Source organism: Rhinoderma darwinii, chromosome 2 (assembly GCF_050947455.1).
Source record: "Rhinoderma darwinii isolate aRhiDar2 chromosome 2, aRhiDar2.hap1, whole genome shotgun sequence".
NCBI lineage: Eukaryota > Metazoa > Chordata > Amphibia > Anura > Rhinodermatidae > Rhinoderma > Rhinoderma darwinii.
This window is the reverse complement of record NC_134688.1, coordinates 434,014,659-434,029,555: the sequence shown is the minus strand read 5'-3', so window position 1 is coordinate 434,029,555 and position 14,897 is coordinate 434,014,659. Positions and strand designations below refer to the sequence as shown.

The window sequence follows — 14,897 nt, the reverse complement described above, 5'->3', positions numbered from 1 at the left end:
TAATCTTTATTTATATAGCGCCAACATATTACGCAGCACTTTACAATTTAGAGGGAACATGTACAGACAATATCAGACATTACATAGTGACAAAGTTAATTTACAATTCAAACCTGGGGAGTGAGGACACTGCTCGCAAGAGCTTACAATCTATGAGGAAATAAGGGAGACACAAAGTGTAACAGTGTTTGTTCTGTACAATGGTCCTGCCATTTTTATACATATGGGGTGGTAACATAAAGCTGCATGAGCCGGCCACCAGCCGGTATGTGTATGACAGACGTGAAGAGAAGGAGTGTGAGGGAATCTTATTCTGATGACTAATCTAAAAGGAGGGCCATGGAAAGGAGTCCGATTAGGGAATGTTATAGGCCTGTCTAAATAGATGTGCTTTCAGGGCACGTTTAAAACTGGATATTGGTAATTAATCGGATTGTCTGGGGTAGCGCATTCCAGAGGACGAGTGCAGTACGAGAAAAATCTTGGAGACGGGAGTGGGAGGTTCACTATGACACAGGCTGCTCTTAGGGCAACACACAGTGTCCTGAAACAGCAGGCATACTGCGCAGACAGCCCTGGGGTACTTTCTAGGTCCCCAGGGCTGACTGATCCAGGAAGGGAGTCGCCTTTTGATCATGTCTCGGACCGATGAGATCAAAGGGTTAAACGGCTGGGGTCAGCGTTGCCTCCGATCCCATCTGTATTCAGCAGGCTTCTCTAAGAATAGGAGCTATAGTGACAGCTCCTTCTTAGAGAATGAACGCTCACTGGAGCGCTCAAAAGCCTATCTTAGGCGTTGTTTACACGGTGCAGATTTGCTGCAGATTTTGCCAGTATTTTTCAAGCCAAAACCAAGAACGAAACCTAAACAGAAGAAATATGCAAAGGAAGGCCTTATAGGTCAGCTCTCCTGCATCCAATTTTGTTTTTTGCTTAAAAAAATGCACGCAAAATCTGCAGCAAATCTGCAAGGGCATGTTCATAAAAGCGCAGTGACACCAATAGATGACGACGTCGATGGACCTGCGGTCAAGGCAGTGGGCGGTTGTAAAGGAATTTCTCAAATTTCAGCAAATAAAGTTTAAGGCCTGCAACTATTTTGGGCCTTGATCGCGGCACCTTTTAATTTTTTTGTTTTAATCGTTTGTTTTTGTGTCACTGCGTTTTGAGAGCCATAGTTGTTTTGTGTTTTTTGTTTGTTTTTTTTTACCCTCATTTGAGCTGTGAGTCTTGTTTTCTTTGCGGGACAAGTTGTTTTGTGATTCGCTAAGTCTGAAAGTTCTTATTTAGCACGGTGGTCTGAACTTGCATTTATTCATTCAAACATTAGTGGAATTAGATTTTTCTGATGTTTACTTCGTACAGAGATCGACACTACTGTGATAAAACCACTAGGTGAAGTATAATAATCTGTATGTTAGGCAAGGTTTACACCATGTTTTTTGTGTTTTGTTGAAATGTCTCTTTTTTTTTTTTTTTCTTCTTTTCAAAATGATAGAAAAAGGTTCCTTGACTCCTATTAAAAAAAAAAAGAAGGAAAGATCTGTCTGGATCCTGTTCTTTTACAGGACAGAATAAATGAGCCTGCATCATTTTTGTGTCCAGTTGCATTTTGTGTTTAAAGGTAAATTGGACCAATAAATTAAAACAAAACCTTTCAACAGGATGCAAAAACGTGGTGTGAGCCTAGCGTTGGGCTTCCTTCACATCTGCGTCGGGGTTCCATTCATTGGTTCCGTCAGACCTTTCCATCAGGGGAACCCATGAACGGAAACTATAGATTTCAATGTAAACGTTTCCGTTTCTAATGGTTTCCGTCTGTCTCCGTTCCCTAAGGTTTCCTTTTTTTTCTTTTGTGTTAACAATAGCTCAGCCGACTACGCTGTTGTTTCTGCTAAAAACGAAAACCTTACGGAACGGAGACAAACTGGAAGCATTTGCAACGCAAGCGTTACCATTGAAATTAATGGTAGTACAAAAAGAAGCTATGGGTTCAGTTTGGCTTTCCGTTCATGGGTTTCCCTCACGTAAAGGTCTGATGGAACCAATGAACGGAACCCCAACGCAGATGTGAACGAGGCCTTAGAAAACGAAACTCCAGAAAGTGGCCAAACTGAAATAGCAATTTGAAATTCATGACTGGAATATGGAACGTGTGGTGTTGCAAAAGGTGTTACTGAACATAAGATGGGAACTACTTGCATGACTGCTGGCAGAAACCACTTCCAGCGTCTCCTGTAACGAGTAAATACATAATTCTTCCATTATCCTCTACAAACCACACAAGGGAAACCTGGTTCTATTTTCATGGCTTACCCTGTGTAATAAGTCCTTACGTGTCATGGTTTCTTCTCTAATCTTACCCAAAGCTAAAAATCTGAATACTGCTTGTTTCTTCTTATTCGAGTGGTGCATAATGGGCGTTCAGATGACTCTGGTACAAGTAGAGCTACTTTTTGTTTTTCAGGTACATTTTTTGGGGGGGAAATTGAGCAACTAAACTGCGGACACGTTCCAAGTAGCAACTTGCCTAATTTTTACTTTCACTTTGGAGGTTAATGGAGAAGACGGCAAAAGACTAAATTGTACAAAATAAGCAAACCAAAGTATTTGCTAAGTTGTTTAGAAATGCACTGGGTCACTTGACAGTTTTACGTTTTTTTTTTTTGTACAGCTAGAAAGTCTGACGTTTCAGAAACTTTGAACATTATATTTCAGGGCGTTGGGCATGTGCGGCCGTCGCTAGCTTTAATGACACCCAAGGCTCTGCTACAAAGCATTTCTAGACCTATTGACTCCCGGCTCCTGAGTCTCAGGAAAGAGATCCTTCCTGTCACGAGGATGCAGAAAATATTCCTCAAAAATGTGCAGTGAATTCTATAAATATGCAACGCAAGAAAACAATATATATATAAATAGGGGCACAGAAAGAAAACTAACTTTCATTCAGGATAAGAAATAGACTGATGTAATTTCCTGAGGAAAGCCCATGTATCTGGCTCCATCCCAACATTCCTCTGCAGACCTATTGAGGTCATCACCATGTTTGTGGTTAGTGATTCTCTGCTCCAATGTTTCTCATTTTTGAAAAATGGAGCTGCTTGTTGTTTCCTAGAACAATTGTAAAACCCATTCTGGAACATCTCTAGGTCACAAGAACGTAGGAATGCAGAACACCCAATTTTCAATGTGGACTGGTGAGATATTCTACTAGTCGCATGAAAAGACTACACATTCCAAACGTCTGAAGAGCTATCTAGGAAAATGCAAAACCCTAATTCTCTAATGACCTCTGTTGTGGCTTCCGTTCAGAATTGAAGCCATGACAATGTTCCGACTTTGTTGTACGACTGACTCCGTTGACTTGCAATGGATTTGTCATTTTGCGAACATAGCCTTAGTAGAACGAAGTAGACTACTCAAAGCTGGTGCCCACCAATGGGGAGTTACTGCTATTGATGCACTAGTCCAGTTGGCCAAAAAAAGCATTTAGCCAACAGCTATCTCCCACGACCTTGTCTGCCAGTGGAAGACAGTCAAAATGTCTTTTGAAGCCCAGGCCACAGCGTTGCCAACTTTTTGGCTGCGAACTCCGGCATTGAAAAGCTCTAAACATGACTGTCCATATACAGAAAGTGACGTCAAGGGCTTCCCCAGTGCCTGGTCAGGGACTCCGGCATTGAAAAGCTCTAAACATGACTGTCCATATACAGAAAGTGACGTCAAGGGCTTCCCCAGTGCCTGGTCAGGGACTCCGGCATTGTAAAGCTCCTGACGTCACTGTCCATATATGGACAGTGACATCAGGGGTGGAATCCCCAACCACAGCGTTGCCGACTCTGGTTGGGAACTCCAGCATTGAAAAGCTCTTGACCTCACTGTCCATATATGGACAGTGATGTCAGGAGCTTCCACAGCGCCAGGGATGCTATGCCTGGGGACTCTGGCCCTGGGGTAGCTCCTGACGTCATTGTCCATATATGGACAGTGATTACAGGAGTTTCTCCATGCAACGTATCCCACTGTATGCTATACAGTGGAATGTTTTGGCCTTCCGTTAGAGGCCCCCCCCCCCCCCGATGTATACCCTCAAAAGGAAGGCAAAAACACGATGTGAAGGGACCTAGCCCTTTAAACTTTCATCCAATGTGTAAAGGCGGTTTAACATATTTGTAAAGCAGTATATGAGTGTATATACTTCCAGTTTGAGACCTGTGGCTTGTGTGACTTTTTTTTTTTTTCTTTAATACAGCTATTGAATGACCTCGTCCTTTTCATCAGGTGAATTTTAGACTAGGGGAGTGAAAGGGCTGAAATATCTCTGTACAGCAAGTTGTGAGGAGTAGAGGAGGCATTACAATTTAACGTTGTGAAAATCTCATGACTTATAGGTATAACGGATGCCTGTGACATATGCCATATAGTGGCATATGTTACTTATTGGCTAACAAGTTTTTTTGTTTTTTTTAAAAACAACAAAAAGTATACTGTGCAGTATACGTTTTTTTTTTGTGGGATCTCATTCTATCGACACCAACCAGCCCAACAGTGGCCAAAAGGACCCTTTTTTTTTTTTTTTTTTTTTTTCTTCTTCTCCTTTTTTTGGCCTCCTTCAGGCAAATAAAGCCCTATGGACAAATTTAGCATGTGGATGTTGTGAGCTTTCCTGGCATACATTATAAACAGGGCCCGAGGTACCAGAAAACATCTCAAGGATTGGGGATATCTTTCTTGATGGGTGGGGGATGAGATGATGCCAGTAGGGTAGTGAACCCTTCAAATCCAGGAGCAATGGTGAATCGTAGTTAGGGTAATTGGGGGAAAATAAGGCAAAGAGATTATTTCATTGTGTCCCCACACTGAAGAGTGTAGTGCTAGTATGATTGGATGAAGTCAGGAGGGAAAGCCAAAGAAACATTACCCAAGCCATTGGAAAATATTCAGCTACCTCCAGGGTCTGATAGATGTGGGAGATCGGTAAAGGCTAGTTGTTTTTTTTATTGCATATAGTCAAACTCCCAGATCGCCTGAGGTTTTGGTTCTAAATAATACGGAGTTCTTTATTGGGGGAATAGTCTTACCAAGTTTGACCATGTAAAGTCCTAACAAAGATAACCATGTCGCATCGGAGTGATTGCTTATTGGCACTTGCTCTTATAGATCCGCTTTCATTTGTGGTTTCTGATGGGTGTAGGTGAAAATGTCTCTTGTCAGCGCTTTATAACATATGAGGGGCTTGTAAATCAAGGATGATCATAATAGTTTGACATTTAATAGCTGTGGAACATCTTCTCCACCCTAAATGTTATGTCTCTTGCTTCAGTTATATTTAAACCTTGGCTTGACCCTCGGAAAGTGCAGAAGTGAAGCATGCGTAAAGGAAGTATCTGTAGCTGAAATATTTAAGTGGTACATGTTCTCCGAACATACTTGTGGTTTAGCTGAAAGTTGATGACCAAGTGTCACGCAGAGGAATGTCATGTCTTTGATCTTCCTTCTGGGGAGGTGCTATATTCTCTCTATACTAGTACAATCTATTATTGTACTACCTAAAGGTTAATTTACTCATAGCATTTCTTTCTGACCACAAATGATCGGAGTGATCATTACAATTACCTGATTGATATTTCCATCAGTACAGTTGCCGTACATATGCTGCCATTTTAGAAAAGGTATGGCATCGCTGTGTACATGTTTATTGCAAATGTAGAGGTTACATTTTGTGAATATTTTTATGGATGCTCGATCAGTTTTGATCAATGACAAACAATCGTTTATGATCTTTTCATGCATTAAAGGGGTTTTACCGTAATCAATGGAGCTGCTGAAGACACCGCTACATTCATATGGAGCTCATGAGAATGGCCCTACCTAGCTGTCCCTATGATCAGTCCCAGCGGTCGGAACCCCCACTGATAACATATTTATAACCTATCCCCCTTTAAGTCTAGGCAATAACCTTTTCAACAGCTGAAACTAATTATTGTTACATGTAAACTGTTTTTAAGGCAGTTTTCATTTAATTTAAAATCCTATAAACCTCAAATAACACCTAAATTACCAAATAAAAATTAAAAATCATACTAAACCCCCATACCTATATATTTTCAGAAAATACACATCTGGCACATTATCAAAATGCCACTCCGCACTTTATAGACACAGACAGCAGCATGCAATTTCACGTCACATTTTAGTTCAATGTATGCCTATGTCTTCATGCACATATCTTCATAAAATCACCAGAATTGAACAGACCAAAAACCTTGTTTTAAGCTGGAATTTTTTTTTATTTTTTTTAAAGTAACCTATAAAATACTCGGATTACACCATTTATAAAAGTGAGTTCAAACCCTATATATTTCCTGAAAGCCGACAACCTGACCACTGAAGCTGTACTGGTGTGTGGTTAACAGCCATGTCCAGCTTCACGTATTAAATTTGCGTCCGCTGAAAACAGACCGTTTTTGATTCACTTGTGTGTCCGTGTGGTTTCCATTTTTCTTGTCCATTTTTCTCCTCTGCAAGCACTTCCTGGTTTCACTTTATTTCTTTTTTTTTTCTTTTTCCTGCATTTCTTTAGCAACTGATTCTAAAACGCACAGCACACAGATTTTGTCCGTGTACTGTCCGTTTTGTTTTCACGCACGCATAGACTTCAATGGGCGAGTCTGTTTTGCAAGAACAGGCCAGAATAGGGCATTATTTTTTTTGAGCGCGCATAGCTCACTAGGTATAAAAATACAACTTGATTCATACAAACCAGCACCTTCACACAACTATGCATCAAACAGTGATACAAGCAAAAATTGCTTTAAAATTCAACTTTGTAAGGCCCCATGTACACGACTGTAAGAAAATATCTCCGTAATTATGGACCGTAATACTGTCCGCAATTACGGACCCGTTCGGTTCTATTGGCAGCGGACACCTTTCTGTATTGCTATGGATAGGTGTCCGTGACGTAGAACTGTACTGCAAAAATAGAACATGTTCTATGTTTTGCGGTTTACGGGTCGTGCTCCCATACTTTGTATGGGAGCACGACCCGAAAATGCAGCCTGCGGCCGTCCGTGATTACGGGCACGGCCGTGTTCATGAGGCCTAACTAAAATGCGTACCCAAGCAGACCCCTTATGCAAACAAAATGTACTCTGCAAAAAAACGAAATAAAATGTACTCTGAAAAACTGTATAGAGGTGAGGAGTTGATACATACCACACCACAAGAGTGCACCCATTAATTTTGCATGCAAACTAAACGAGAGATTATATAGGTATCTCATATTCCACCCCCCCCCCCTATACAAACACTAATGCTGTGTTCACACGTTGCAGTCAAATAGCTTTTTCATGTTTTTTTAAAACAATTGCAGCAAAATCACACTATTTTGCTGCGATTCATTCGAACATCGCAGAAAATGCACAAATTGACCAACATGTGAACCCAGCCTAACCCTAATGAATTATCGCAATTCCTAAACGTAAAAAAACAACAAAACCGCATTAGATGAAGTAGTACTAGTTGGTAGCTATTGTTTATGGTGAACATCAGGGGAAAAAAATTATCTTCTGACTGACGAAAATCTTTTTCCAGCCATCAGAAATGTTTAGACATTTACTCTCTAGTGAGTGATCGTTATTGCGATGACTGTAGCTTGTAACGGCTATCACTGAAGAACCGGTCAGCAAATTTTACAGGAAAGCTAGGATAGGGACAGTGTAACAAACTTTATGGATGTTTGTGTGTGGTGCAAGTGAATTGTTCCTCTTATTTGAACCGATGATCTGGACGCTGGTAAACATCCAGGTCGTGGAGTCCGTAAATGGCCGAATTAAGCACAGTGGGGTGATTAGATGCACTACTACTCATCTTCTCACTCCTTTTCTGGAAAAGATTTTAAAAAAAGACCTCCCCCTGCCCCCATAAGTGAGCAAGCATTCTATCGTATATGATGGAGAGTGGTGGTGATCACATGAAGAAAAGTTCATATTACCTCTCCTTCTGGAATCCTCTACAGCCATACAGGGACAGGCAGAGGATCACCGATTTCTCTTCCTCTCCCCACACACTGCCAGCACGTCACTTGGGCTACCTCAGGGAAGCTCCAGTGATGTAGCTTCCGTGGGCAGAGATAGCAGCTGGGGACTCTGACTGCTTTAACATTCCTGCAGTTGCAGGGGGATTTGGGGGCACTGTGCCTTGGTGTCTTGAGTCGGGACCGCTCTGGCTGGGGACACTGGCATCGCGATGCTTCTGACATCACTGTCCATATATGGACCGTGATGTCAAGTGCTTCCACAGGGCCGGAAAACCCTGGCCTGAGGACGTCTGATGCTATAGACAGGGACTTTGGCATTGCAAAGCTCCAGACATCACATTCCATATATGGACAGTGATGTCAGGAGCTCCTCCAGGACCAAATGTATTTCTATACAGTGGAATACATTGCAGCCTTCCCTCGGAGATATATGTCGGGAGTCCTTCCGATGTATACCTTCGACGGAAGGAATAAACGCAATGTGAACTGGTCCTTAATGTTAAAATTTCACATTGTTGAGCTTGAGGACCACTGTTTGTGGGAGGATACTTGTTTAATAGCTGAGGCCAACTGACCAACGTATAACCAAGTCAAGCATGCTGATGAGTAACTTTATTAATGATGAAAAGTGTCGGACTGCGTTGCATATCAGAGGTGTATTATGGTTTTGTTTTTTTTGGACTAGGTGGCTTATGAATCATCTTTGTGTTTATGCATTTAGGTAGGGGGACCTTTAAAGTGGCTTCTGCATGGTAACGGAGTGAGAATAGAACCAGAAATTGCAGACTGGTGCCCTCAGGCCTGTCTGAACGATTTCATGTAATTATCATTCTGTTTCAGCAGTTGAAGGAGTTTTTTATTTTCTCCTTTTTTACCTTTCAGTTCCCCCTGCCGATTTTTGTCTTGAGTGGAGATTATTGTTGTACAATCTATTTGAGCATTATGTATGCAGACTTTTAATAGATGTGATTGTTATTTAATATATACCTTTTTAATTTTTGTTTACAATTTATTTTTTATTTTTAGGTGATGGTTGTGGCTACACATTTTTTGGTCCAGAAAGTGGAACTTTTACATCGAAGAACTATCCTAATACATACCCAAACAACACTGTGTGTGAGTGGAAAATACAAGTGAAACCCGGTAAAAGGATTCTTCTGAAGTTTGGAGACTTCGATATTGAGGATGTTGATTCCTGTCATTCCAGTTACTTGAGGATTTATGATGGCTTTGGAGCCTCAAGAACCGAACTAGGTAAGAAGCTTTCATAATTGTAAACCTATCCTATGAAATCCAGATAACTGAAAGCTCTCAAACGTTACCCAATTTGTGATATTTGTCTTGTTCTCTGTAGCAGCAAGCATTTTAGCCAATTAGTATATTTGGTGTCTGTCAAAATAAAAATAATTTAAAAAAATTAATTGTAAGGGCCGCAAGAATTGCTAAGCAAAAAAGTTGCAATTATATCTTCGATACTTAGACTTCACAATTTGATACATCTTTTGGTTGTTATAACTTGGCTTTTTTTTTTTTTTTTAAGAAGGGAATTATAGAAAAAACATAAAAGATTAGTACAGTCAACAATGAGAGAAAACCGATCGGATCGATCCAATATTAACAAGAAGATCAATGACTGTTCATTGTGTCAAAAACAGGCATTCCGTATATGAACATGCCTCTACAAATCCCCTTTTGTTTTTAAGAAAATTTGTTATTACAGGTTTTGTGATCCTCACATGATAACTTTTTGGAGCACCCAATGTTAAGTATTCTTTCACATAATGCTTACTTAACACGATGGCGCTCTACTCCTTCCACATAACCGAAAATTGATGGCTTCATCGTAACTAGACTGAGCTGGGAGAAGCTGTCCAATACAAAAGAATAGTGTTTGTACTTGTAATCTGTATATTCATGGTTTCCCACTGCTGCACATATGAAAATCTGAAACCTCTGTTGTATACCACAGTGGTATAAATGCGGATCCTGCTAGCCGTTTTTGTTTCCGGGTTTTTTTTTTTTTTTTCTCGCCAAAAACCGGAGTAAATACAAAAGAAAGGAGATGCATACGTTTTTTGTTTTTTCTTTTATACCTTTCCTCCCTTTTCTGGCTTTGACTAAAAAAACTGATCCAAAGACTGCATCAAAATGGTGTGTGTGATCCCACCTAAAAAAAAGTTTAACTACTTGTTGAAGTCACAACGTCTTGTTTTTTTAGGCTGTTTCCTTTACCTCGAATACAACTTTTTAAAATGTTCTGATGGAATTCACTTAGCAGAAAAAAATTTTAACAAATAATTTTTCTACCATTTTAGTTCTATAGGCTCTTTAACTGGTTGTTTCATCAGAGACCACACTTTTCATATTGAATCCTGCGGTTTTGACTCACCACAAACAGTTCATTTTGCAGAGAAGGCTCACATGGCCAGACATTTCCCCAGCAGTAGCTGCTTCAGGGGTAATGTAGTATTACATGCGGCCATTCAGATGAATGGCCGACCATGTAGGACAGGTAGAGCTTGCCAGAACAGGAGCTGCATCGGTCACGTGACGACGACTCATCACTAGAAGTTGAACGTAAAAAGATAGTCAGGGAAGTGTTGCAAAAAAGGGAGCGTCAGGGAAGTATAGCCATAATATCAAGCACAGTAGAAGGAAGTCAGCACCACTCTCAATCTTCACAGCATGGAACAGGCAGATAGATGCAAGTGGAGTCAGGGTTTCCTCATTTAAGCAAACTTCGGGCGGTGCTCAGCATAAAAACAGACGGTCTTGTAGTATAATATAGATGAAAGAAATGAAAATGCGGCACTCACCCGTTTGCAAATCTTCTCAACTTTATTGTGTCACCTTGGCGAGGGTAAAAGCATTACAGGGAGGACAGCTAGTTGTAGGTTACAGCCTGTTTCGCGCTGGAGATCGCGCTTCTTCTGGTTCTTCTGGTCAGAAGATTTGCAAACGGGTGAGTGCCGCATTTTCATTTCTTTCATCTATATGGCTGGTTGTCTTGGTGTGGATTTCCTTGCAACGGTCTGTGGATATGCTGTTAAGTTACTGCAGCAAATCGCTGTGTGTGGACTTAACTCTTACCTCTTTGCACAAACCCCCAGCAGATCGCAGAATTCCCAGTTTGAGCCAAGATGACCTTTTGGCCTTATATGCACAGCTGTATTATGGCTCACTGTTGTATGGAGCCAAAATAGGGCACCCATAGATGTGTATGGAGCTTTACCCTGCCTCCATAGTCATACAGAAACATTCCGAGTATTCTTCTTTTCTTTTTTTTTTTTTTTTCCTTTTTGATTCCGTAAGAATAAAATCGTGGCATTCCCCATTGCATGCCCTATTACAGAGGTGTTCTCTCATATCTCCACCGTAGATCATGCATCATCTGATGGCACAGTGTCCTGACAAACGGTCACTTGCGCCCTGCCATGTCCATGATGCCATTCCTTGCAGTTCTGTCCAGGGCTCATGGTCGATATCATGGAAGGTTTTTTTTTTCTTCTGTCATTTTGCTTGTGCTTCCTTTTTCAGGAAGTCCAAGCTGTTGCCTTGATTTAGTGCTTCCATGTTCACACTTCACGTACTATGGGATAGATGTTGGCGCCATTTTGTTTTTATTAGGCAAGTGACTAAAACAACAAACTTTTTTTGTATAGATTTTGTAATCCTGTCTGCAAAGTGATAAACACAAAGGCACTTAGAATTTTTCATCAGTTTTGAGCCCTTAAAACTGCTAAGAGCGCTAGATAGAGGGGGAGGGCATTGTAACACTTCCTGTCATGTCGATCATGCAACTTGAAGTTTAATGCCGCCAGTGCCACGATCGCAAATACCACTCTCCGCTCTGAGTGACGCTCTACTGTCCAATCAGGAGTTCACTAGAGCGCAGAGGGGAGGGGCTGGCAGTGTTCAGTGAGTCTGGAGCACATAAATATCAAGGGCCACCTCATTTGTACTTCGATCGTTGGGGCGGGGGCATTAAACATCGATTTCTCACAACCGGTATCGTTACGCTGCCCCCTGCCTTCCTCTGTAGAGCTCTGTTAGATTTGAGGGCTCAAAACTGCTCACAGGTTCTCTTTAAATGGCAAGGAATTCGGCACTGACTGCGTATTCATTTCAGCGTGTGATGTTTTCCAGGTCTCTGTCTCTTCTTTGGTTGTTTTTAGTAAGTTTATATAATACGATATGACTCCTGTGAGCTGTGTACAGTGTAACTGAAAGTCAACTGCAGTATCCGGCCATTGCCATCCTTTACACTTGTTTTCCAACGATTACACTGAATCGTGCAGGTCACCAGCAAGGGATGCTGGCACACTACATCTCCCAGCATGCACTAATAATTTTCCTGTCTGTGCTCCCAACCATCAAAAGAAACTCTGATGCGTACACATCCGTGTTGCAGTGTTTGCTGATGGTAACCACTCACATGAAATGAATATTGAGTAACATTCTCATATACCTCGCACATTGGACAAGACTTTGGAGTTACATGTTAGGCCCTTGTGATGTCACATTTTTGGCCTACGTCTAACGTATACGCCTGGAAAAAGCACCCAATGTAAATGTTGAATGTAGGCTGTGATGGATGCACAGTGGCATACGTCACCATAGACTATAATAACTGTTAAACAGATACGTCGTGAGTGTTCATGACAGATCTGTTCAACCAATGCCATTATAGTCTATGGATGACAAATGCCACTACCAGACATCCGTTTAATGTATCCGTCATGAATGGCTATTAAAAAAACAACCTGTGACGTATGTTAAACACATACCGATGACATATGCCGAACAGTGGTATAGGCCACCATAGACTCCCATATTAAAAAAACAAATGTATGCTGCGCAGTATCCATTGTTTTGTTTTTTTTGTGGGATCCAGCAGAATAGAAAAGCGGAGTCTACTATGCTATTCCGTCCTTCAAAAAAAAAAAAAAAGGGACACTGATGTGTACCAGCCCGACACAGGCCAAAAGGAAACGTATTTTTCGGCCTTCTTCGGACTAACACACCTCAAAGTTTGGCCCGTGAAAAACAGTCAGTGTTGGCCGCATTTCCCGGGCCGACCACGGTACAGGTGAGCGGGAACTGGCATCAGACATTTATGATGCTAGGAGTCTCTGCCTCCCCACGGAACTGCTGTTCCATACTGTATCATTTTGTTCAGCACAGAACCGAAGTTCCCTGGGGAGTCTGACTCCTAGCATCAGAAAATGTCTCTGATGTCGGGAGTCCCATTCACCTGTACCGTGGTCGGGCCGGGAAATGCGGCCGACACTCGGACTGTTTTTCACGGCCCGAACTTTGTCGTGTGCAAGAGGTGTAATGGAGCCTTCATTTGCATATATTTTCTTATGAAGTAACGTTTTAATTAAACAAGCAAAACCTCAGAACAATTATTAGGCTCTGTTCATATTGGCATCATGGCTCATTTATAACCAATCATGACAGCTATGACCGACACATTTTTGATACTATTGGTTTATAATGCGGTCTTTTCTACACTATTCTTTTCATCAAAAATATCAACCTCTTATGGAACGCAAATCCCCAAATGTGAACAGAGCCTAAATGGAATAGAGGGGGGAATTGTTACGATCTTTGAAAAAGAAAAATGCCATTATTTTTTTTTTTGTTTTTTTTGGTGTGGCTTATTATGAAAATGTGTGTGTGTGTGTGTTAGGCTATGTTCACACGGAGTATTTTGGGGGAGGAATATCTGCCTCAAAATTCCGTTTGGAACTTTGAGGCAGATATTCCTCTCCCTGCACGCCGGTTTTCGCGGCAATTATCGCGCCGTTTTTCGCCTGCGGCCATTGAGCGCCGCGGGCATAAAACAGCGAGAAATATGCTTTCTCCTGCCTCCCATTGAAGTCAATGGGAGGTCGGAGGCGGAAGCGCCCGAAGATAGGGCATGTCGCTTCTTTTTCCCGCGAGGCAGTTTTACTGCTCGCGGGAAAAAGACGCCGACACCTCCCATTGAAATCAATGGGAGGCGTTCTCGGGCCGTTTCTGCCGAGTTTTGCGACGCAGTTTCCGCGTTAAAAAACTCGGCAAAATACCCCGTGTGAACATAGCCTTAAACTGGTTTTAATTAGCTTATTAATTAACTTCTTTTCATGACGCACTTTTTTTTATTTTAGTGTAAAACTATTTCTGTTTTTGTTTTTTACCTGTATGTTTTAATTTAGTTAAGAGATCATATCTAGTGAGTTAGAGTGCAGTAGGGGTTCCACTTCATTAGCACTCGATTGCAGTGCATGTTCCGCATATACTAGTCCTTCTCAATGAATTAGAATATCATCAAAAAGTTAATTTATTTCAGTAATTCAATTCAAAAAGTGAAACTCCTATATTATATAGATTAATTACACACAGAGTGATCTATTTCCAGCATTATTTTTTTGTTTAATGCTGATGATTATGGTAACCGTTAATGGAAACCCCAAATTTAGTGTCTCAGAAAATTAGAATATTATATAAGCCCAATTTCAAAAATGATTTTTAATACTGAAATGTTGGCCTACTGAAAAGTATGTACAGTATATGCCCTCAATACTTGGTCGGAGCTCCTTTTGCATGAATTACTGCATCAATGCGGCGTGGCATGGGGGTGATCAGCCTGTGGCACTGCTGAGGTGTTATCAATGCGGCGTGGCATGGAGGTGATCAGCCTGTGGCACTGCTGAGGTGTTCTAGAAGCCCAGGTTGCTTTGATGGCGGCCTTCAGCTCGTCTGCATTGTTGGGTCTGGTGTCTCATCTTCCTCTTGACAATACTCCATAGATTCTCTATGGGGTTTAGGTCGGCGAGTTTGCTGGCCAATCAAGCACAGTGTTACTGTG

The 14,897-nt window shown here is 41.4% G+C and overlaps 1 protein-coding gene across 1 annotated transcript in view; it reads left to right on the top strand.

Moving 5' to 3' along the window:
* DCBLD2 (discoidin, CUB and LCCL domain containing 2) overlaps positions 1-14,897 on the top strand; it is a 68,053-nt gene that overhangs the window by 28,569 nt on the left and 24,587 nt on the right. The window contains exon 2 of the mRNA XM_075854441.1: positions 9,068-9,295. Coding sequence (XP_075710556.1) covers positions 9,068-9,295 — 228 coding nt within the window. The remainder of the gene's footprint in view (positions 1-9,067; positions 9,296-14,897) is intronic.